Genomic DNA, 24,294 nt, shown 5'->3' on the forward strand with positions numbered 1-24,294 from the left:
AATGGAAGGTTTTTATAGGCAGAAAGAGGGTGGGCCAAGGCGGTTTAAGAGAGTGGATTATTTCAGGTAAAGTCACCTTCCTTTGGGGGAAGGCAGAGGGGTCTTTTCAGGCAGCTTACCTCACAATCAGGAAATTGCAGATTGATTGATTTAAAATTCCAGTCCTGGGAGAGAATGAAACTGCAATTAAGTTAGGTATTGAGTGTTGGTGGGGCTTACCACAGTGACTGTTTTGGGTCTATTTAACAGGTGCTTCTGGCTTCTATTTCAGCTTGTTGCTTCTTTCTGGTCCTGTATTGGCTCTCTCCGCAGAGGCAGTGAATGGAGAATTCTCCCTAAGGTCAGCTTTTAATTAATTGCCTCGCTCTGGCTGCTACAGTATTCCAGGCATCGATCTGGACCTATCAGAATTCCCTAGAGATTGCCAGCAGATCGGACCTCGGTCTTCTAGGGACGGCCCGGTGTCGCAGAGTTGAGTGGGACGAGCCTTGTGCAGTTTACTATCTGGGTGGGCTGTGGCCCAAGGAGCGGGACCTACCCGATGACTGGATTGGGCCTTGCCCCTGTCCATCATCTGAAGGCTCTGAGCGCCGACTGTTCTGCAGTAAGATTTGGAAGCTGAGCACCGCCTCTGGAAACCCGGGGAGTGAAGAAAGGTGAGGCTAAACGGGTGTATTCTCCTTCTCATTGGATGGCGACCGTGTCAGTCATACTCTCTGCTGCTCCCGTTGGCGGGAAGGCTCTGGGCTGGTGGCGCGGAGGAGGTGCTGCCCCCTCCCGAGCTGCGATCCAGGCGCGTGACGTCTCAGATATTTGTTGTTGGGGTTTGGGCCTCATTAATTATTCATTAGGTTCTTGAAAGGGCTGCAGCGATTGGTGGATGAGAAGCCTCGTCGATTGTTTCTTAGCTAGAGATACGTGTCACCCTCTACGTTGCTGGAAAAGTTTCGCATAAATTATGCCGATGAGGTGTGGGGCCGAGCTACGCATAGATTAGGCAAATGAGCAGGGGAGGGACGGGAGGCCGGGTACGAATTAGCCTAAGTTATTAAAGATGGCGGCGGAGCGGAGTCGCTCCCCGATGGACTCGCCGGTCCCGGCCTCAATGTTCGCCCCGGAGCCCAGCTCCCCGGGGGCGGCCAGGGCTGCGGCGGCTGCCGCCCGGCTCCACGACGGCTTCGACTCGGACTGCAGCGAGGACGGCGAGGCGCTCAACGGCGAGCCGGAGCTGGACCTCACCAGCAAGGTAGGCCCGGGCGCCGGCGTCGGCGCTAGAAGGGACCTGGCGCCGAGGGAACCGCGCGGCGGGCCGAGTCGTCTCCCGGGCGACGGCGGGGGCGGGAGGGGCCGAGCCCGCCCACCTGCCAGTGCTGGCGGCGCTGGGGGCTCACGGCGATGGGCGGCCTCCGCGGCCCCCACCCCCGTCGTTCCCTCGGCGGCTCGGACCCGGACCCGGCCTCCCGCCCTCCGGCTCGGGGGGAGATCACAGCCCCTCGACTCCGCCACGTGGAACTCGGGTGCCCGACGCCCGCAGCGCCCCGCGCGGTGCCGCCGCCTCCGAGACCGAGAGGCGCCCCTGGACTGTCCACGGCAGCGGAGGGTCGGAGGTGGCTGGGGCCGGGGGAGCGGAGGCGCGGGAGGACCGGAGATCAGAATGGGGAGCGGGGAGGCGTCCCTTCCTGGTGTCGCCAAAGGAAACAGAAAGTAGTCGCTCAGTCGGGGAGAAGGATGTCTGAGCGGTGTTTACTTTACAAATCCACCCAAAACAACGTTGAAAGATGGGCATGACCCGTCATCTCGCCATCCTGGGAGTGGAACTACAACTTGTATGAATGGAATAATGAAGGACGTTTCAAATCGTGACTTCTGAGCTCTTGAGAAGGTGGGCAGGAGTTAAGGCCTCACCTTCTGCTTGGCACTGTGGGGGATTAAACAGTAAGTATAAGATGTACCTGGTGTTTTGAAGGTGCTTAACGTTGCTAAAGGGAAAGAATGCTAACTTAGGAGTCAGACAGGGCTGGGCTCTGGTAAAAAAAGAAACAGGCCCAAGGTGAGGTCACTTGCCCCCTTGACAGCAAAACAAGACTTAACTGCAGTTTCAGCCCCTCCTAGGCGTGGAATATTAAACTATAATTTCCTCATTGACGCTAGAGAGGTAATCTGCATAAGAGCCCCCTGCCACCCTTCCCCAGCAAAACTGGTGATCTGTCCTGAAACAATCTTTTCTAATAACTTTAAAAAATAATAATTTTATGTGCCCCAGGCATGAATATAGCTCTGGCCACCAGCACAGACATCAAGCTAAGATAAACTAACTTTGCCTCTGACTGATAAAAGAGCAACATCACCAATCAGGTGTCTCCATGCCCATTGCCAGGGAGTGCTAATAACTTTTTTTACTCAGCCCAGTTTCTTATAAGAGTCTTCCATTTTCTTCTACTCAGAGCAGGTCTCCTTTACTAGGTAGAATGCTGTGCAATTCACAAGTTGTTAATAAAGCCAATTAGATCTTCAAATTTACGTGAATTTTGTTTTTGAATTTTGTTTTTTAACAGATTCCTTTCCTGCCCTGCCACTTAAAAAGACTCTGTGACCTTGGGAAAGTTTCTTAACTTCTCAGTTCTCCAACTACATCATCTTTTAAGTACAGATGGTTGTAAAAACGAGAGATGTATATAAGACACCTAGTATGTTGCCTAATACATCCTACTCAGTAAATGTTTGAAGTGAAGTGAATAACTGATCATTCCCTATGCAGATCAGTAGCAACCAATGGAAGATAGAACACCAACACCCCCTCCTACCTGTTGTTGGGAAATTGCAACAGAGGTGTTTATGACTTTTCACTGTCTTTGTTGGCAAAATTGAATGAAACTTGGCCCAAACTGGAGAAAACTTGTCCCTGCAATCTAAGCAACCAAGTTGCAACCGCTTTTTCTCCCTTTAGTGTCATTTAAGGACTTAGAAGCCAGTGGTCCTGTCTGGTCCCTCTGAGGCCATAATGAGGATGGCCAAGCTGGGGGAGAGGGAAGGTCAGGGGAAACGTGTGAGGCAATGTGAAACGATGCAGAAGACCCAGGCAGCACTCAGGTTACAAGTACAAGTTCTGATGAGCCAGCTCAGGAATTGTAAGAGATGTGCAGATGAGGTGGATGTCAGTTCATGGTCAGGGTGCTGAAGAAACCTGAAAACAGTGGGAAATTGCAGGGCAGAGTTGCAAAGAGAGTAATACCTTCATTTCCTGACCAACTTATTTAATGTTCCAGAATAGAGAAGTGTTAACTTCATCGCCTAGCTGGGGAAGTCTGCCTCACTGTTTTAAAGTTGAGAAGCTATATGTCTATAAATATTGGTGATATTGAAAAGAAAAACGGACCATGTGGAGGGAAACAAGGGATGGGTTGATAGATTCCTGAGGAAAAGATAAGAAGCTATAAGTTTATATACTTGCTATGATTATATGTGGAGATCTAAGGCTCTGAAAGTTTCCAAAAGGAGAAGCAATTAGTAAACTGTGGTGGCTCGTTTCATCCAAGGTTTTTTTGGAATGATTGTGAAGAAAACTGTATTTACCACTTATTGAGCTGTGGACTAGATGCTTACGTGTTATCTTATTTGGTCTTTACAGTGGCCTTTGGGGGGCAGGTGGTATTATCTACATTTTGTAAATTGAAAAAATGAGACTCAGAGAGATTAAGTTCTTTGTCCAAGGTCACACAAGACTGGTTAAAGAATGGGACCTGTTGTTAAATGGCCTGCCCAGATAAGTGGTTGATACTTTAATGTTATTGTCACAAATTTGTAAAATGATGGTGCTATTTAGCCCATCTTAGTGGTCGTGGTGTTTTGTTGATGAAGATGAGCCTTGCAGCAGTTTTTACTGCCGATTCCTAAAAAATCAAGATAGCCAAGGCAAGATGGAACAGAATTCTTTTGTTATTATGGCAACCTTTGGTCTTGGGTGGAGGGCATGGTAGTATAGGAGATCTCTGTCCTGTGAGTTGCAAGCTGCAGGTAGAAGACTTTGGCATGTAGGTGTGAAGCATTGCTCATCAATTTCTACCCACGATGTCAGATTGTCAGATTCTCAGTCATCGTTAGTCCTTCCCCTCCTGTTGAGCAGCAGCAGGCAGGCTGCTCACACCCTCTTTTCGGGGGGGTTGTGTTTCAGACGTAGTCATTTTAGTACATTATAAAACTCAACTCATATAAGGCCGTAGGCTCAAAAGCTACTTAAGAAGTGGCAGAGAGGGCATGAGGGGCCTTTGTAGCTATTTTAGATTAGGGTGCTGTGGGGTTCAGTCAGGGTCTTTGGTCAGGCTATTGATCTGCTTTGGCTGTGGTACTTTTCTAGTAAGTGTGGTCCTAAGGCTGTTGGTTTCTTTTCTAGCTGGTTCTAGTGAGCCCTACATCAGAGCAGTATGACAGCCTACTTCGGCAGATGTGGGAGAGGATGGACGAGGGATGCGGAGAGACCATATATGTCATTGGGCAGGGATCAGGTGAGCATAGTTTTCCTTTCACTTATTTTTTAAAAATTATTTAGAGACATTTCCCATCTTTTACCCACTTTCTTGTTCAGTGTCTGCAGAACTGTTTGGGAGGACATAAAAAATACAAAAAATACAATGTGATAATGTTAATTCCCACCTTACTGGTCATAATCTGCTTGACTTGAAAGATTCACTTTCCAAGCGGTTTTACAGATGCTTCCTTTTTACGTCCATTTGCATGAAGGGGAATGAAGCACAAAGCAAGGACACGTCTTGTCCCAGGTATAGAGCAAGTCATAGGTCTAGAATTAAGCTTTCCCTGGGCTGCTCTAGTCTTCCCCTCCAACCCAGTTTACAGATCCCATTGCTACTTACTGTGTGCTTTGCAGAGAACTTCCCTGATCCTTCTTGATGTCAGCAACAAGGGCACACCCAGAATTCCTCTCTTCAGCAAGGCTTTCTTGCCCCAGACCACACTGACCACTCAGTGTGGCTAGCTGGGCTAATGGAAGCCCCCTCTTCTCCCTAGGAGATCCCATCAGAGATGTAGACTTGTTAACATTCTGGAAGAAACTGGTTATTGTACTCTAGCCTGCTTATTCCATTGTAGTGGGGCTGTTTTAGAGGAAGGCAGGCAGCCTCTGTAACAGAATCCCACATTATATCTTGGGCACCACACCCACCTCGGTCATTCCTAGTTTATACTTTTGATACAAGGCCTACTTACCCTCATCTTCATTATGACATTATCTTTGCTGAAATGACAGCTAGCTTGTTAATGATTATGAATTTATCCTGTACCAGAACTTGTCTGTCATCTTTGCAGGAAACCTCAGTAGGGCTTGGTGCATCATTAAAGGAACAGTTCCCTTTGCTGAATGTAGGCTTTGTAAAGGCAGATAATAATTCTTTTGTTTTAAGACTGAATTTAAGATGGAGAAAATCTCATAATCATTCTTTATTTGACAAATACCTATCAAGTATCTTCTAAGGGCTTGATATTGTTGCAAAGCACTTTTGGATACTAAAATCTAGTCTCTGTCCCAAGAAGGAAAGATGGCATTTACACAGATAACCTCAGTGGAAGACAATATTTGGAAATGCTGCAAGAGTGACACTAGGAAGAAAGGCTTGATCTCCAGTTACTGCTGTACCTTCCTTTGGAATGCTTTTCTTATCTATTCTTTCCTTTCCATCTTTGCTGCCACGCTTGGTTTTCTTTGATCTTACACCTTTAAGAAGGCATGGTCCAAGAAAAAAAGAAGGCATGGCCCGAGAGATTGCTCGTCAAGAAAGGGAGGTAGTTGGTCAGCGCCATCAAGTTCTAGAGAGACAGCAAGGAGAGCTGGGTTCAGAAAAAGCCATTCCATTTGGTGACTAGGGGGTCATTGGTAGCCTTTTGAAAACTTTGTGTTGGATACACATCCGGCCTGCTATGATAGGATGAACCACTCAGAGACCACCTCATGCCTATATAATTGAAGAAACCACATCTAATCAGTTTGACAAATGTTGGGACTGTTCTTTGAAGACCTAAATTCTTAACATTCCCCCACAACTCTTTTTAAATATATCTTCATTGATTTCAGAGAGAGGAAGGGAGAGGGAGAGAGAGAGAGAAACATCAGTGATGAGAGAGTCATTGATCGGCTGCCTCCTGCACGCCCCCTGCTGGGGATCGAGCCCGCAACCGCATGTGCCCTGACTGGGAATGGAACCGCAATCTCCTGGATCCTAGGTCGATGCTCAGCCGCTGAGCCCTGCTTGGCCAGGCTCCCCTACCATTTCTTTAACGTGGACTCTTCAGTGAATTTTACCATACCTTGGCAGCTGACAACTAATTAACCCTCTTGTGGTAAAGCATAAGGTGTCAAACATTCATTAACACATCTACACACCCAGGCGTTATCTTTGCATCTATCCATTGGATGCTATTACATTCATAGTGACTCCTTCCTGCTGGAATTCTTTAGAGGTCTTAACTGGTTAAACAAGTTGAACATCAAACAGAGGACTAACCCAGATGCAAGGCTCCAGGGGTCAGGTTCATCACCTGCTTCCTCTGTGTGCCTGGTGCTTCACCCGTTTTATCATGTCCTTTGCCTGTAAAACGAGGATAATGACATCCTTCCCCCACCTTACCTCTGAGAAATTTGGTATGAATAAGTTAGACATTGAAAATTCGAAGTAGTACAGAGGAATGTGCTCTTTAAGTATACATTCCTGATTTAAGATTGATCTTTTAAAAGGAGGCAGTCTGGCCTAGTACTTAGTTCAGAGTCTGGAGTCTGGCAGGCCTGAGTTTGCCTGATGGCTCTAACTTATCTTAAAAAGGGGTGGTAGTGTCGTGGTGAAGGTTAACACTTGGTATATAGTAAGCATTATATAAATGTTAGTATTAGTTGCAGTAGTAATTTTTTAAGGGTTCCAGGTTATAGTTGATTTATCATGAGATTTTTTTCAAAAACCACCTTGTTAATTTGTCAGATGTTAAGTTATGACTTTCTAAGAGCCAGGTACTGTATTAAAAGTTCAGGGAACAAAGGAGGAGTGTTAAGTCTTTGTGAGGAATCAGGAAAGGCTTCAAGGAGGAGGTGCCCCTTGAATCGGTTTTAAAGGATGAGTAGGAGTTTTCTAGGTAAGTGGAGGCAGTGTGAGTGAGCAGAGGAAGCCACATGCACGGAGTCACTGGCTACTGGAGTATTTGGTGGGGCAGTGGTGATTCAGTAAAGTAGGAGTGTAGTGTGTGAGGTTGGGAGTGTCGGTTAGGAGGGTGGGCTAGACAGGTAGGCAGGTCCCAGATAGATCTTGAGGGTCTTTGAATGCCTTACCAAAGAGTTTAGACCTTTATCCTAAAAGTTTGGAGAACCTTTGCATCACGTTGAGCAGGAGAGTGCATGTAGAAAAGGTAAGTCAGATGGCAGGACTGAAGTCTCACTGAGGGTTGGGCGTGGGTGACTATGTGGCCTTTAGTAATTGGACCTCTGCGGCTTTTCTCCTTGGCCTTTGTTGCCACTCCTCCTGAGTGAGAACTCAATGCATGCTGGGGAAGAGTAATGCGACGGGGCATTTTCTGGGAGCTCCAGACGGACAAGGTGACATTGGTCATTGCCTCCAGGTATGGAACAGGACCTGAAAACATTGCTTTTTGTTGTGTCAAAATCAGGAAACAGTGGCTAGAATTTGGGGATCTGGCAAGAATGACAGAAATAGCAGTCCTTCTCCGGGGAGCACTTCCAGCAAATTCTCTCACACAGATGTCCAGAGCGCAGTTGGCCATGCATTTAGAAACACGTCAGCCCAACTGCTCCTACTTTGTTCATTTGGTTTGCATTTTACAAACACTTGAGGACTTTATATAGGAAAGGCATCCCACGTGGGGTATCCAGGGAATGTTGGGGTTTGATCCCTGTCCTGAAGATGCTTTGTATAGTGAGGAAGACACTCATCCAGAACACTATTCCACAGGTGTAGTGTGTGGTAAATGCCATAAGGGAGCAGAATGGGTAGGATTTTGACAGGTGGAGATGTGCTGATGGGTTTTTTAGCATAAGAAATACTTAAGCAAAGGTGTAGAGCTGGAGAAGTACAGGGAACATGGGGAGGGGATGGTGGCTGGGCCACTTGCACTGGGACAAAACTGAGGAGGGGGTGTGGAATGAATGGGGGAGGGCTTTAAGTAATTAGAATTGAATGCTGCTGGGCCTGGGGAGGCATTCCAGGGCTTTGACTAGTATGTGACACCATCAGGTCTGTGCTTTGTCTAGGAGCTTGGGCTTGGGCCTATGTAGGATGGGTTGGAGGGAACAGGGACTGAATTTGCTAAGACCAGTTAGGATCTGTTGTGCCGAGGTAGAATAAGGGCCTGATTCAGACTTTCGGCATTGGATTAGCAAAAGGAATAGAGCAGGGGTAGAGAAAGAAGGGCAGGTATAAAGCTAGAATCAGCAGGACTGGAGTGATGAGTGTTAAGCTTAGATGACTGGAAGGATGGTGCTGTCTTCAGAAATAGGGAAGGCAAGAGGGGGAACTGGTCGGGCATTAAGAGGAGCCCTTGCCAGAGGAAAAGGCTCTAGGTTTGGAATCAGAAGACCTAAGCTCACCCAGCCCCTCTGCTCCCTACCAGTTCTGAGGCCTGTCTGGGTTCTGTTTACCCCATTGTTAAAAGGGAGGATCAACGCTTACCTCATAGGGTTGCAGTGAGGACTAAAACGATATATTAATGGTTAGTTTTTGTGCTGTTGTTTAAAGGGAAGGGCTTGGGTTGTTGAATTTAGACATCCAGGCTTCTAGGAGTCATCCAGGCAATTGGGAATTCAGTATAGAGTTCTGGGAAGAGGAGGGTGCTAGAAATGAATTTGGGGTTTTTTTTTTTAGGTTTAAAAATGACAGTTGAAGCCATAGTATGAGATAGCCAAGGGGAATGTTCAGAGGATAGAGAAGAGGGCCACTGGCTGGCTACTGGGAAAGACTGGCATTTGGGGGACAGGAGCAGGATGAGCCAGCGGAGTGGACAGAACGAGGAACCAGAGAGCAGGAGGGGAATCAGGAGAGGTCATGCAGTAGGCAAGCAGGGTGGGAGGGAGGCCAGCGGTGTCGAATGCTGTTGGGGTCAAGAAAGGGGCATTGGATGAGTGGTTAGAAGGCCATTGATGACTTGAAAACTAGTTTCTTCCAGAATTGTAGGTAAATTCAGAGAGTAGGATGGTGATAGCCATCAAGTCTCAGTTACTCTTTTGAGATGCTTGGTGGCAAGAGGAGGAACAGAGGAGACAGTGGCTCAGGAGATGAGTGGGGGAGAGGGGATGGGTTTCCTTTTCCTAGCTTAGGATGACCTGAGCCTGTCCAGGGAAGTGGGCGGAGGAGGGAGAGAGGGTGAGGGAAGGTGCTCCAAGGTCCCTGGGAGGCAGTGAAGTGCCACGATTGGGCCTGTGCTGGGCGGATAGCCTAGACTCGGAACCGGTGCTCCCAGAGACAGAGGCTAGAGGCGAAGCTGAAGGAGCTGTTGTGGGAATTACGACACCAAGTGGAAAGCACCTGATGGGAATTGTCATAAATAGACTCAATAAATGATTGGTTGACTGGTTCCTCCTTTCCTCATCCTGAGCTCAGACTCATTTTCCCATCTGCTTGCTGGACATTTCACCTGAGCTACCTCAGTCAAAATCTATTCCTAAAATCATTCTTAAACTCTCCCCATTTTCCTTTGTCCCCGTCCTCATTATCGCTTGCCTGGATAATTAGAATGACTTCCTGACGGGGCTCCCCCTTTCCGGTCTCTCACTTGTCAGTGCACACTTCTATTGCTGCCCAAGAATCTTTCTAACCCACAGTGACCTGATCATGTTACTCCCTTGCCTAAACCCCCAAGGCTTCTCATTGCCTGGTACATGATGTGTTTTGCTGCTACTGTCTGTCTGCTTAACCGCTTCCACCTCTTGTGTGGTTTCCTGCCACTTGACATCCTGCTCCCCAACACACCGAGCTGCTTACTGGTCCCAGAATGTGCTGTGGTCTGCAATGCTCCATGCTTAGCTGCTCTGCCTAGGATGTCCTCCTTTCTTGTGGGCCCACTTTCACGCTTGGAGACCCAGCACCCTGAAAAGCTGTCCTCAGCTTCCCAGGCTGTGCTAGTTGCTCAGACTTTACATTCTTTTTGTACAGTTGTATAGTATAATATTCAAGCTGAATTGCCTTTAATTAATTTCCTGTCTCTCCCACTGAGCTGTGAGCTCGCTAAGGGCACCTGTATTCCCAGGACTCAGCATGAAGCTTGGCATAAAACCCAGGACAGTCTCAGTGATTACTGTTGAGTGAATTAATGAGGGCCCTGCTTAATGGGGAAGCCCGTGGCACTGTTATTTATTAACTCTGTGTGTGCCCAAGTTTTTGAAAAGTGTCCGGTAGAGAGAGCCATGTTCTTCTCCAGTGCCTGGGGTGGGATCTTTGTTAGGGCTCGACTGTCTGGCTTGTTGGAACACTGATGTCTGGGCTCTTGTCACCAGATGGGACTGAGTACGGGCTGAGTGAAGCTGACATGGAGGCCTCCTACGCCACAGTGAAAAGCATGGCAGAACAGATAGAGGCTGATGTCATCCTCCTGCGGGAGCGTCAGGAAGCTGGGGGCCGTGTGCGTGACTACCTGGTCCGGAAGCGAGTAGGAGATGATGACTTCCTGGAGGTCAGGTGAGGAGGCCCCCCAACAGTTCAGGGGTCTGCAGCAGGAGTCGTGATTGAGCCTTTGACACCTAGCATGGCAGCTTTGCCCTTCCCTTCTGAGGCCAGGAAAGAGTGCCGAGACACGATAGCGCCTCTCTTTACCTCTGCACTTCCCCATCCCTAATATTTCCACTTGGGGAGAGTGGGAGAGAGGCCAGCCAGACGTTTTGTGGGCCACATTATCTTTCTTACTGGCCTGTGAGGCTGGAAACCAGGGTGACGCAGGAGAGCATTGTGTGCCTCTCTTGGCTTTGGGGCTCCTCTCTGGCAGCTTTGGGAAAGCTAGTGGAAGGTAAGGGAGAAAGCCACTGTGATGGGAGCCCAGTTCCTCCTGATAACTTTCTACTCCCTAGAGAAGACCTACAGGAATGTTCTGATTGCTTATCCATGAAAAGGAACAGTGACTGGAGTGGCTCCAGAGCAAGCCTGTCCTTGCAGATTCAGTGAGTTGGTTTCACTTTGCTCACCCACTGACTCTCACGTGGATGTCTGGGTTTATGTGCACGCAGGGTAGCAGTTGTGGGCAACGTGGATGCTGGCAAAAGCACACTTCTGGGCGTTCTGACACACGGGGAGCTGGACAATGGCCGAGGCTTTGCCCGCCAAAAACTCTTCCGCCACAAGCATGAGATTGAATCTGGTCGCACCAGCAGCGTGGGCAACGACATTCTGGGTTTTGACAGCGAAGGCAATGTGGTGAACAAACCAGACAGCCACGGGGGCAGCCTGGAGTGGACAAAGATTTGTGAGAAATCCACTAAAGTGATTACTTTCATAGACTTGGCTGGCCATGAGAAATACCTGAAGACCACTGTTTTCGGCATGACGGGCCACCTGCCTGACTTCTGCATGCTCATGGTAAGTATGGCACTCCCTGGAGTGCAGGCTTCTATGGGGCTGTTGAGGGTGTGGTTATGCTCACCCAGTGTTTGAAACTGTTCCGAGGCTGAAGCCTACTGGTTTGGGGCATTGACACTAGGTAAGGATGACAGGTTTTGCCAGGAGTGCCCAGTCCCCTGAGCTCTACAATCATCTCAAGGGGTGTAACTTGATCTAGTTAGCTCAGACAGGATCCCCTATGGAGAAACAAAGGTATTTGCAGACCTCTCATTTTTTGGAAAGACATAGAGGAAGGTTTCTCCTGGGGTTTACTTATTACCTTCAGAAATGTTTTCTTCTCGCGTTGGACTACTTTGAGGTGGCACCAGGTAGTACTCTCAGAGAGGGGAGGCTGGGGGAAGAAGTGGAGGAGAGCACAGATATCAATAAAGAGGGGGTTAAGGGGGCCTCTTCCAAAGCCTGGAATGAGTGTAACTGTTGAGAGGATGCGGTGTGCCTGGCACTGTGCTGGGCCTAAAGATGCAGCCATGAACAGGGCTGGCCTGGGCTCCCGGAGAGCTTACAGTCCAGTGGGAGTAGATTTTTAAGCAGCTCATTTACATAGATGAACTGGAACGGAAAGGGAGCAGAGGCCTGTGTTGGATCATGTTGCCAAGCTTGTATTTGGGTCTCTGATATTCCTCCCTGGACAGAGTGGGGGCCTGCGAGGCCTACAACCTTGGTGGCAGCTTCACAGCTTTCACGGAGAGAGCAAGCAAGCACGTTTTCCTTTGGCAAGTCATTCTCGAAGCCCTTCCCCATATCCCAGTTCCTACAGCTGCTTGCATTAATAAGTGTAGTAAACACAAGCATCTGTTGGGAGAAAACTCTATCAAGTTGCCCCACAAACACAGGTTCTCATGCAAAGTCTCCCCAAACTGGAGACTAAAGAGAAGTGGAGCATATGACTGAACACTCTTGTCGGCTCTCTGCTCAGGGTTCTTGGGATCTCAGTGTGATTTCATTTCCTGTATCTTTGATCATTGCAAGGGGCCATCACCGCCTTGACTGGGCTAAGGAAAGATGCTCTATAAGTAGGGATTTCAGTGGATAGTCAGTTCATAGGACATATTTGGGGTGGGGGGTTATTAAGAAAGATATAGACATCAATCCGTTTAAAATGAGCACTTTTTTAAATGAGCTACGGTGAGCAAGGCCAATTATTGGAAATACCTTCATTGATATGAAGTGTTAAATATTATCTGAGTTTTGGGCCATGATTCAAATATTAAAAAATTTTCTGTAGAAAATAATGAAAAAAATTTTAAATGTTCTTATTGATTTTAGAGAAGAAGGGAGAGGGGGAGCTAGAGAGAAAAATATCAATTAGAGAGAACCATCAATTGGCCACCTCCTGCACACCCCGGACCAGGGGTTGAGCCCGCAATCTGGGCACGTGCCCCGACCAGGAATCGAACTGGCAACCTCTTGGTGCATGGGATAACACTCAACCAACTGAGCCACACTGACCAGGGCATGAAATATTTTATTATTGTTCTATGGCAGTCAGTTTCTAGGGTGGGGGTGGGAAACCTTTAAACTGTATAGACGACAGAGCAATAGCACTCTCTCTTTTCCGGGCCGGGAAGAACAGAAGTCAGTCTGCGTTGGATAGGAAAGGGTCGATGGAATGGGGAAAGTTAGGAGGAAGGTAGTGGAGGCGTCTTGGTGTAGGTGAAAGGAGGCACAGGTGTGGGACATCTGTGCCATTGGGGTGGTGGCTCACCTGTGAACTGTGATGATCAAATGTCATGGCAATTTGAATTTTATTTTGTTTTAGTAACTACGACATTTATATATGATACAAAAATTAAAAGGTACCAAAAGGATCATAGTGAAAAGTCTCCCTTCCTCACTCTGTCCACTTTCTTCCAGAGGCAAGTAGTACTTCCAGTTTCTCATGTATCCCCCAGAGATATTTGTAGTCATACCAGCAGAAGCGTATATATTTTCTCCCTCTAATTTCAAACATTCAGAAAAGTTGAAAGAATAGTATAACGAATACCCTAAACTTGCCACTCAGATTCAACAATTGACATTTTGCCGTACTTATTTGTATATGTAATGGGTGTGTGTGGTTTTTGGTTTTTTTGCCTAAAGCATTTGAAAGTATATTATAGACATTGTGAGTCTTCACCCCCAAATATTTCACACATTTCCTAAAAGAAAGAACTGTCTCCTGTTATTGCAGCCAAGAAGGTGAACAAGAGTTCCCTAATATCATCCAGTAGCTAGTCCAGAAGGACTTACATTTCTCAGATGTTCCCAAATGTCATACATCTGCTTTTTTTCAAACAGTTATCCATTCATCATTTTTAAAATTGTAGTGTGCTATATACACCTTGCTTTTTTCCCTTAAAACCATATCTTAGAGATTATACTGTACCTCTTTTTTTGTACGCCCTCTTGTGCATGTGCCCTAATTTATTGAACAAGCCTTTGTGGTGATATTTAAAAACGTTTACTATTATGGGAAGGAATAGTAACAGTAGTAACAGCAGCCATTGCTTGAACGCCTAACTCATGCTAGTTGTGTGCTGGACCTCTGACATAGGACAAGTGACCCTCTAAAGTGGATATTATTATCCCCCCATTTTATAGATGCGGGCACTGAGGGCCAGGGGTGTTAAACTGAATTCACTTTGATGACTCTAGACTGTCTGGGTTTGTCTTTTTTTATTGTTTGCAAGTCTCAGATTTTGATGGCCCACATTGCTGACTCAAGTTAAAGCAGTCTGTGCCCAGCCCAGCTTTCATTTACAGCCATTTTGTTCCTGGCCTGAGACTGGTGCCTCCTGGGTCCTATTCCGATGGTGGCCTCAGAGATGGGAGCGCTCTCTCATTCCCACAGTCTTTGGATCTCTGTGCCAACTCAGCAGCAAGCTCTATATCCCTTGCCCTGACAGTTCTTTCTGTGTTGGGGCAGGTGGGCAGCAATGCTGGCATCGTGGGGATGACCAAGGAGCACCTGGGCTTGGCATTGGCACTGAATGTTCCTGTTTTTGTGGTGGTCACCAAGATTGACATGTGTCCTGCTAACATCCTGCAAGGTAAGTGAAGCCTCCAGCTAGCAGCAGTTATTCTGATTGGGGCTCCTTGGTGGTCTGCTAACAGCTTCAGCCTAGAACCTTCTGCTTCTTTATCTTGTGCTCAGACCTGGCCTGAATTTCCCATCAGCCGAGAATCTTCTGCTTTCTCTCCTGTTCAGCTCTTGGTCTGAGCATAGCCTAGAATTATCTCTTGCACTTTGTTCTTTCTGGTTCCAAATGCAAGATTCTTGAAGTCCCTAATCTGGCTGGATCTATGCAGCAAGATTGGGGCAGAAGATCTGATAATCTTTTGCCACCATAAGCTTCAAAACAACATTGCAGGACTAGGTCTTTATGCATTTCTCCCTCATTGCTACAGATGGTAGAAGAGAAATGGAGAGATATCCTTTTGGAGGGCCTCATAAGGACCTCTGCAAGTGTCTGAATGTCCTAGAGATCCTTTTAACACATGCATTATCTTTCCAGGAAGCAGAGCATTCTGAGAAGAACATTGACTTTACGTGCCCATCCCCTTTCCCCCCTCACAGGATGCAGGTCTTTTGGAGACTAGAGAAATCACAGCGGGTTTCAGACCCGTAACCTTAGCAGACGGGCCCCATCTGTGCTGTGTTTCTACTCTGGCAAGCACACATCCACCCAAGGTTTTCATCTTCTTTTTCGCTTCTCCAGGCCTTGTGGCATTCAACATTGTCTGTTTCTTGCTTGCAACAGTAATGAGTGGACATGTCTTGCCCTGGAAGCCTGGCCACAGAGCTAATTCTGTTCCACTGCTCCCTTTAAGAAACCCTGAAGCTGTTACAGCGCCTGCTGAAGTCGCCAGGCTGCCGCAAGATCCCTGTGCTGGTGCAGAGCAAGGATGATGTGATCGTCACAGCCTCCAACTTCAGCTCTGAGAGGTATAGGGGCAGGGGCACGCACTCCTGGGCAGACACAGACGATGCACGAAGTAGACTTGCGCCGTCTCAGCACAAGGTCTCCCAGGCTGGCAGTGTGCCCAGGGGCTATTTCAGGTGACTCAGATTCTGAGGAGCTAGCCTTGCTGAGGTTGGAATCCCAGCTGAGACTTCAGTGTCCTTGCCTCTGAAACGGGAATGATGTTACCTTCTCTGTAGGGCTCTCATAAGTGTTGGAAATGATGTACGGAGAGCACTTAGCGCTGCACCTGGCTGCTGTGTGATGCATGCACAGCCATTTTTATAACTTACTATACATTTTTTATCCTGTTGTTTCTCAAAAGCTCTCGAATCACAAATCACTTTAGGCCTTAACTCATTACCGTATCCTTTGATTCCTTAAGTATATTTTGGATGCCTGTTTGGTGCCAGGCTCTTCGTTTAGGCATTGAGGTTCCAGAGTTGACTCGGGCTCTGTCCTTATCTTCAAGGTGGTCAGCTCAGCTCCTTGGTCAGAGGTACTCTTAGAACTTTATTAATTCTGTTCCTTCTGCCAGAGCCTTGGGGCTGCTTAGAGCCATCTGTCTCCTGGTTTGGTCTGTAGTATAGGACCCTGGCATTGTGGCCTGTGGCTCTGCCCTGACACTGTCTTCAGTACCACCATTTGGCCAGCAGAGGGGGTACATTTAAGCTGCCCCCATTTTATTTTAATTTCTATTTTATTGATTTCTTTTTTCCTTCTTTTAGAGAGAGAGGAAGGGAGAGGGAGAGAGAGAAACATCGATGCAAGAGTGAAACATCCATCGGCTGCCTCCTTCACGCCCCCTACTGGGAATCAAGCCCACAACTTGGGCATATGCCCTGACTGGGAATTGAACCAGCACCCTTCGGTGCACTGGACAGTGCCCAACCAACTGAGCCACACTGGCCAGGGCCAGCTGCCCCTATTTTAATTTACTGATTTCCTGTTCTGTGCAGGTGCTATTCTAAGGGCTAAGGGAAATATATAATTCCTGATCTCAAGGAGTTTGATTAACCCTGGATAGGAGATACAGAGGCCATTGAGATAACTGATGGAAAGTTATCTCAGGAGCTGAGATAAAAAGTTCAGGAGCTGAGAGGAGTTAAGTGCCCATCTGGGAAGGGATTCCTGGAAGCAGCAGTATTGGAAATGTGCCCTGAAGGATGAGAGGATTTGGTAGGTGGATAAGAGGGAAGGAATTCAGGCAGGAGGACCTGAGTGAACAAATACATGGCAGCAGAAAAGAACCAGGCTTTTAAGAGAAAGTAAGTTTCTCTGGTCTGGCTGGAATATAGGAATTTAAGAGAAACCTGCAGAGATGTTGGGAGGAGGGATGCAGGCTGTTTTCTCTGTTGGTGAGAGGATTAAGGATTTTAAGCAAGCATGTGTGTGCTTCAGGAAGAAGCAGTTAAGAGTGCCAAGTGCCTGAAATAGGGCAGTGGTGGAGGGACAGAGAGGAGGGGGACAGATTTCAGAGACAAAATGGAGTAAGAGGAGATGGGCTTAGAGTTGGGGCAGAGGGGTGGAGCCCTGGGAGGCAGGCGAGGGGCAGTGAGGCCATCCCAGGAGCCTTCCTGCTGCTCCCATCCTATGTCAGGCAGGAGCTGGCTGCCTGAGCTGCTTTCTTCCTCTTTCTTCCCCCCACTTAGGATGTGCCCAATATTCCAGATCTCCAACGTTACAGGCGAGAACCTAGATCTGCTGAAGATGTTCCTCAACCTCCTCTCCCCCCGCACCAGCTACCGGGAAGAAGAGCCTGCTGAGTTTCAGATTGATGACACTTACTCTGTACCAGTGAGTGGCTTCTGGTAGACTGAGCAGGTTGGGAGGCTGGGCGGGCACTTCCTACAAGGTGTGTTGGGTTGAGCCTCTGGTGGAGAGGGGTTAAGTGGGGATAGACTTACTGGACCAGGGTCTTCTCTACAGGGTGTGGGGACAGTGGTGTCAGGGACGACACTCAGGGGCCTGATTAAGCTGAATGACACACTGCTGCTGGGCCCAGATCCCCTGGGTAACTTCCTCTCCATTGCTGTAAAATCGATCCATCGCAAGCGCATGCCTGTCAAGGAGGTGCGGGGGGGCCAGACAGCCTCCTTTGCACTGAAGAAGGTGAGTGTTGATAATACCAAAACGCCCCTGGGAGACTGTGTCATACTAGGCTCTGGGCCATCTCCAGTCCTCATGGCTGTTCTGCAAGCTAGGGTTTACCTCACTTTTACAGATGAGGAAACTGAGGCTTAGAGAGCATGAGTGACATGCCCAGGAGCCCACAGATAGTAAGTGCTAGAGCCGGGACTTGAACCCAGGTCTGCCTGCCTCCTAAGCTTGTTCCTCCCTCTAGTGCCTGAGCAGGATGCCCTAAACTCAGTGGTGAGGTCAGATATGCATCTCCCTGCTGTGGTGAGGGTCCTTCTGCATAGGGCTGTAGGGGTCCGTGCCAGATCCTCTTCCCATTCAGCCTTCTGTCCCCCAGGGATTTGGGTGAGTGCTAGCTTTAGGGTCACCTACCTTCTTCGCCAACCAGATTAACCAGCAAAGTGGGACTTCCTCTATTCCCTGCAACAGTCATGTCCTACTTGCCCTGTTCATTCCGCCTAACGCTTGCCTGCCTTGGCTCTCATCACCCTCTTAGTTCTTACCCATCCTTCAAGGCCCAGCTGAAATGCCACTTCCTGATGAGGCCTTTCCTGACCCCAAAGAGCAGTGTTGAGCTCCCCATGGAATGGGAGCACTAGAATCTGCTTAGCAGGCCTGTGGGCCAGTGCAGTGAGGGCAAGGCTGAGTGGGCTGGTCCTCATTCCCAGGCCCGGGGGTGAAACCCAAAGGCCTGTTGTCCCTGAGGCCTGGCATTCCCTCGTTCTTTCAGATTAAGCGCTCATCTATCCGGAAGGGCATGGTGATGGTTTCCCCGCGCTTGAATCCCCAAGCATCCTGGGAGTTTGAGGCGGAGATCCTCGTTCTGCACCACCCTACCACGATCAGCCCACGCTACCAGGCCATGGGTAGGTGTCTGAAGGGGTTGCCAGCCCAGTAGGCCCGCCACTCCAGCTCTCTTTACAAAGTGCTCCAGTGACCCAAACCCCGAAGTTTCAACTCCATTCAAGAGGCAGGTCTCCTTCCTGCCTAGTGATGCTCTCTTTTCCTCCCATGAATTGTAGCATTTATTCAGTCCTGCAAACAAATGGAGTGCTTGCTGAATGCCTACTCATTGTCTACTGAATGCCAGTGTGTGCCGGGTGTTGCCAGGTGCTGACGACAAAGACCAGATAGGCAAGGGCCCTGCCCTCAAGAAGCCAACAGCTTAGAGAAGGCACACATGCAAACACAGTGCCCTGTATTCAGGAGTAAGAACCATGGGTCCAGGGACAGGTGGGGTCTAGCTGGAGGAAAAGGTTCGCAGCACAGTCAGATCTCCAGGCAGCCTCCACTCAGTCGGTTCCCTAGGCCTCCCTGAGGGCTTAGCCTACACAACTCAAGCATATTTCATGCCTTCACACTGCCTCCCCTGCCCTGAGGTTAATGATGGCTCAAGCCTGCCCTGCCCTGGCTCCCTTGGCAGTGCACTGTGGGAGCATCAGGCAGACGGCCACCATTCTGAGCATGGACAAGGACTGTCTACGCACTGGGGACAAGGCCACTGTGCACTTCCGCTTTATCAAGACCCCTGAGTACCTGCACATAGACCAGCGGCTGGTGTTCCGGGAAGGCCGCACCAAGGCTGTGGGCACCATCACCAAGGTATGGCCAGGCAGACCTTACGTGCCCCAGCAAACACCAGGAACCCCTAGCCCGTGAGCAGAGCAGATGATTCTCAATAAGCCTTGCCGAATCTCCTGACCTGCTAGGGCAGAGGTGCCAGTCTCTGCCTTGGGAGAGCTGGAACAGGGCTTTCCTGCTGGGTGATAGTACTTGAGATTTCTGATAGCCACACTCCAAACGTTTCCAGCTGCTGAGATAGTCGCTTGGTTTCTGGGAGGCCTGAAGTTAAAACCTGCCCCGACTCTTGTTCCAGGGGCAGCAGGGTCCTACGGCTGGAGGTGCAGTTGGTGTTCTGGGGAGTCCTAGCCAGCTTAGTAAGGAAGAAAGCTTTAAGTTAGCTTACCAGTCTCTGGCAGGCGGGGGCCCCATCTGGGAGCTGGGCTGAGTGGGAGGGGCAAGGATCCCTGATTGTCTGCAAGAGGAAAAGCTGGAGCAGGGGCAGGATGGAGCCCTGCGTGGCTGGGCTGAGGCAGCCTGGGACTCTGGGTGGGGAGAGAGCATCTCTCCATCCCTTTGCCCCTGTCGTGGGCCCTCCCCCAGGACCAGCCAGGCCAGGGAGTAAGGAGTCCCAAGAGGGGGCGGGGGAGCAGGCAGCTGAGCTGAGGCCCTGCCTGCAGCTCGGGCCTCATTCTCATGCTCTTGGCTCCTGCAGCTTCTCCAGACCACCAACAACTCCCCGATGAACTCCAAGCCTCAACAGATTAAAATGCAGTCAACGAAAAAAGGCCCTCTAACCAAACGAGAAGACGGGGGCCCACTTGGAGCGCTGGCGGTAGGGGTTCCTCCACCTGGAGATGAAGCTGTCTCTCTAGGGGCTGCGCAGTCAGCTGCGTCCAGCAGTTTCCAGCCAACGGTGAGCATGCCTCCCTGACTGCCTTGGGCGGTGCAGGCAGGGCAATGGGGGTGTGGCTGTCACAGTAGTCATTGGAGGGGACATGTAAGAGAGCTTAAGGTAGCCCTCACCCAAGGCCACATCTGTGCATAGACAAGGTGTTTCATAGCTCCAGGCACATAGATGCTTTCTGAGTGAGCTGTTTGCCTCCAAAGGCGCTGTTTTCCAACCTTGAGATGTGGCCTACGTAAAGTTGATTTAATTGGTCCCTATTGGCATTTAGTTTCCACATTTTGAAGTTTCCCTTTTAGTAAAAATATTGTTTATGTGTGTTGGTGAGTGTGGGTGACGTATATGTGTGTTATGGTCCAAAAGGCTTGAAAATTGCTGCCTTAGAGGCTCTCCTGTGTTCCCTCCCCCTACATGATACCTCCTGAGGGGTCTGTGACCTTGGGCCCTGTGTCATTGTGGCTGTCACTCGGCATCCTCTGCCAGCTCTACCCCGGGTTCTCAGCACCCCCTCACCTCCTTCCAGAGTCTCGTTCTCCATCTGACCCTTTGGAGAAGGAAGCTTTTGCCTGGACCCGTCCTTTCTGCTCTCTCCCTCATTGAGCTTTCCTCTGGCTCCTTCATTCCCTTTCTCTTTCCACCCATCAGTGGTGGCAGGTGTTGGTTCCTGCTTTCTTTGTGCTTCTCTGCTCTCTCATACCCTTGCCACGTGACCCACCTTCCCAGCAGGTAGGCAGAGTGGGCTCTTGCTCCATCTGACGGGCAGAGCCGTGCTTGGGTCCACAGTGATGGCTCCCCATGCGAGGCTGGGACCACACTGCTCACCCTTGGTCTCCTGCCCTGCTCCCTGCTGCCCAGCTCCTCTGCTGTCCTGCCCTGCTCCCAGTGGCCCACTTCTGCTCAAGCTCCTCCTTTCTCTTTCAGCTCAAGCCCAGCAGTGGGGGCCGGCGACGAGGGGGTCAGCGTCACAAGGTGAAGAACCAGGGAGGCTGTGTGAGTCCTGCCAGTGGCTGCTGAATTTCCCCTTACTACCCAAGGGATTCTCATACTCTGGCCACGCCCATCAGATGGGCCAGAGCAGCCGTGGGCCCTCCCCAGGCCACAGCCGGAGCCTCATCATTCCCCCACCCCTGGTTTCCAGGGGCTTTGTAATTTATAAGCTGAGGAGGAGGCCAGACTCCGGGGCACTGACCATCTCTTAGCCTCCTGCCCGCCTCCTTCCTCCTTCAGTTTCTGTACATCTGGCCCTTAGGCTATTGTTTTTATTCTTGCTCTCGTGTGAGTGTGTGTGTCGGGTGGGGTGTGCAGGAGCGTGGCCACTCAGGGCCCTGGCAGTCTCTTCCCCCCTCCTCCTCCATGGCTGGCCCCTGCCTCCAGGAGCTGGCCGCCTGTCCATTCATCTGTCCATCTGTATGTGTCTCTGTGAGAACCTTTAGGAGCTGTCAGGAGCTGCAGGGTGCCCTCCTTCCCAGTGCTGCTCTGTGCCCAGAGCCCCTCTGTGGAGCTGGCCCCAGGGCTGGGGGCTGCAGGTGTAAGTGCTGCTGCCGCTGGCTCACGAGCCTCCTTCTGGGACTCGGGCCTTTAGCAGGGTGGACAGTGCTGGTTCCTCTTTTCTCTCCCTCTTTTTCTCAAACCACCAAGCAGGTAATGCCAAAAGCTCTTAAGTTGTAACCTGTAGATGTGTGGAGGGGATTGGATTGTAGGGCCCTCCCTGCCCCAAACTCCAACCCTTGCCACTGACCCAAAGACAGCTGGTGGCTTTTTCCCCCCCCTTGGAGACAATCCTGTTTGCCTGGCTGGTCAGGACCACTCCTCTGTGAGTCTGCTGAGCCGGAGGCTCTCGCCTCCCTGGAGCTGCCTCCTGCTTGAACTTTGAATCTTATTGGGTCTTGGGGCACTGACTGATGACCTAGACCGGTGTAGACCTCCTTTTGGTGGAGTGCGGGGTGTTCCTCTGAGCCAGGCTGGGATGAACCCCCCTTTTCCCACCACACCTCTACCACATGGTGCCAGCGTGGCTACTGCTGGAGCACAACAAGGAATGGCCAGAGCCCCAGGTTGGAAGCCCCGGTTGGGATACGAGGAAGGCAGGTCAAGGCTGAGCACAGAGCAGTAAGCCCTCTGGAGGAATCACTGCTCAGTGTGGGGGTGGGGCTGCCAGGCCTGAGGTGGCAGCCTGGGCTCTGAACCAGTCTCGTCTGAGCTGTGGATTGAAGCCCTCAGTTTAGCAGAGACTGGTGGGCGGAGGTGTGTTCTTGCTCTTGTCGGGGCAGACACCCAGCTTGCTGGGCCTGTCCTCAGCCTTGCCTCCCTCTTCTCCCCAACCCTTCCTTCCTCCTCCCGGGCTGCTGGTTCCTTCATCTCCCCTTCTCCCAGCTGTTTCCATTTACCACTGACCCTTGGCCACGGACTAACCAGACCAGCACACACACAAAATAGTTTGTTCCAAGGGAACACTGTTGCTCTGCTTGCCCCAGGGCTTGTCTGAGAGCAGGGCAGGGGTGGGGGAGCCCAGCTTCTGGGAGGCAGGCGTGGCCTTGCCACCCGAGCTTTTCCACCAGCTCTGACAGGACAAGTTGCCAGCCTTCTCTGAACTTCAGTTTCCTCCTCCACTGTGAGAGGTAAATGCCTGTGGGGGTTGTAGGGATTCAGTGAGAGTATGTATGTGAGGCCCTAATGTGCCCAGCATGCTGCTTACCACCCATGCTATAACAGAGCCCACAAGCTGGGGGACAAGCTTCAGAGGACCCACAAGCTAGGGGACAGGCTTCAGAGGAGAGATGTGGCATTGACAGCTGGGGCTGTGCCAGGTGTCAGTCGCTGCATACTCTGAAGGAGGGGTGTTAGTGCCATTGTTCTAGTTAAGGAAACTGAAGCTCAGAGGAGTATTGCCACCAGCAGATGGGATGTCCCCACTCTGGCCCTCCCCCAGCCATTCCCGCTCAGCTGCTCCAGTGCGACTTTGGCCCCTGCCTGTTCCTTTGTCTACTATTTTCCCCTTGTTTTTTGATTGGTTCCGTTTACAGGGGCTGCTGCCCACTGAATCCTTCATAATTGGAGGGCCCAGTGTTAAGCAGCCCCTGTTCTGTCCCCATGGCGGGTGCTGTGGAATCGGTTTCTCCATGGGGCTTGGCCATGGTAGAACCTCAGAACAGGTGAACCTCATTTTGTTTGAACTCTCCGGCCCCTGTGAGCATAACCACTTTATGTTTGGAAGCCGTGGCCACCACGCTAGCCTCTGTGCTCAGAGGCTCAGGGGGCTGGTCTGGATCTGTGTGGTCACCAGGCCATACCCACTGGCAGGGGGTTGACTGAGTGCAGCGTTTCACTCCTCAGCAGTAACTACAGAAGTTCCCTGTGGGTCTCAGCCCTACCAACTACCCATTTGGAACAAAACACCAGCCCTTTTGTAGTTGATAAAGAATAAAGTTGTTAATCTGATCATCGTGAGTGGCAAATCCTGACCCTTCTGTATGTGCCGCTAGTGCGTTGCTGGTATCTTAATTTTGTCACACCGTGTTCTGGCTTATTGGCCTCTCTGGCACAGCACAGGGTAACACGAATGTGCCATGATACGGAGTGGGATGTGTAAATTTGACTGGGGTCATGGGATGTATCACAGGGAAGATGGTGTGAGTTGTGCTGTGAGGGCACAGTAGGATTTGGACGTGTGCAGACAGGCAGAGGGTTTGTGCCTGGCCTTAGAGGGCAGGAGTCAAGGCCCCAAGCCCTGACGGTGTGTGGCAAATTCCAGGGACTCGTTTACTGGTACCGCTCAGGGATGTCTTCATTGAAAAGCGGTGCTAGTTGCAGAGCAGGTGTTAGTGAAACGGGGAGAGAAGCGAGCAGTTGGTGGGAGACGAGCTGTATGTAGGACTAGCTCTTTCCCAGGACCCTGAGCTGAGGGGTTCAGAACTGGCCCAGAGCCTCAGGCCTGGATTTGCACTCCACCCACACCCTCTGTGGCACTTAGCCCTAAGCCCCTCAATGCTGACCTGTGCCTGCCTTTATTTTCTCAGCTGTGATGGGGACTGGCCCTGGGCCAGGTGTCATGGTCAGGACAAGAGCCATGTGTTTGAGTGTCCAGTTGGGGACCACCCCTGGCCTTTGAGCAGCTCATTAGAAACACTGAATCTGG

General features: G+C 50.1%; 1 protein-coding gene and 1 non-coding gene across 4 annotated transcripts; one reads left to right on the forward strand and one right to left on the reverse strand.

The window, feature by feature from the left end:
* Window positions 1-1,046: 1,046 nt before the first annotated feature.
* On the forward strand, window positions 1,047-23,606 carry GTPBP1 (GTP binding protein 1). 3 transcript variants are annotated; one of them, XR_015714086.1, is made up of 13 exons: window positions 1,047-1,246; window positions 4,391-4,502; window positions 10,499-10,679; window positions 11,222-11,570; window positions 14,518-14,641; window positions 15,423-15,537; window positions 17,206-17,350; window positions 17,483-17,665; window positions 18,423-18,558; window positions 19,116-19,294; window positions 19,968-20,168; window positions 21,081-22,892; window positions 22,923-23,606. XR_015714086.1 is itself a non-coding variant. In XM_016205286.2 (12 exons), the coding sequence occupies exons 1-12, from the start codon at window positions 1,055-1,057 to the stop codon at window positions 21,171-21,173; spliced, it is 2,010 nt and encodes a 669-aa protein (XP_016060772.1). In that variant the 5' UTR covers window positions 1,047-1,054; the 3' UTR covers window positions 21,174-23,606. The 3 variants fall into 3 exon arrangements, 2 of the variants coding, with proteins under 2 accessions (XP_016060772.1, XP_016060773.1); XM_016205286.2 differs by having other exon boundaries at window positions 21,081-23,606; XM_016205287.2 differs by lacking the exon at window positions 1,047-1,246 and adding an exon at window positions 1,710-1,935 and having other exon boundaries at window positions 21,081-23,606.
* LOC148093934 (small nucleolar RNA SNORA48) lies at window positions 2,251-2,382 on the reverse strand. Its single transcript, XR_015714156.1, has one exon. It is a non-coding gene; the product is annotated as a small nucleolar RNA SNORA48 (small nucleolar RNA).
* Window positions 23,607-24,294: the final 688 nt, after the last annotated feature.

The sequence above is a fragment of the Miniopterus natalensis genome, chromosome 2, assembly GCF_054644295.1.
Source record: "Miniopterus natalensis isolate mMinNat1 chromosome 2, mMinNat1.hap1, whole genome shotgun sequence".
In the NCBI taxonomy this organism is placed as follows: domain Eukaryota; kingdom Metazoa; phylum Chordata; class Mammalia; order Chiroptera; family Miniopteridae; genus Miniopterus; species Miniopterus natalensis.

What these genes read in the sequence shown, in the direction of transcription:
- GTPBP1 (XM_016205286.2), top strand. Translation starts at nt 1,055, where the DNA reads ATGGCGGCGGAGCGGAGTCGCTCCCCGATGGACTCGCCGGTCCCGGCC. An exon ending in TGTCATTGGGCAGGGATCAG is followed by an intron (nt 4,503 to 10,498) that starts GTGAGCATAGTT and finishes TCTTGTCACCAG; the next exon opens with ATGGGACTGAGTACGGGCTG. An exon ending in CCAGCAGTTTCCAGCCAACG is followed by an intron (nt 20,169 to 21,080) that starts GTGAGCATGCCT and finishes TTTCTCTTTCAG; the next exon opens with CTCAAGCCCAGCAGTGGGGG.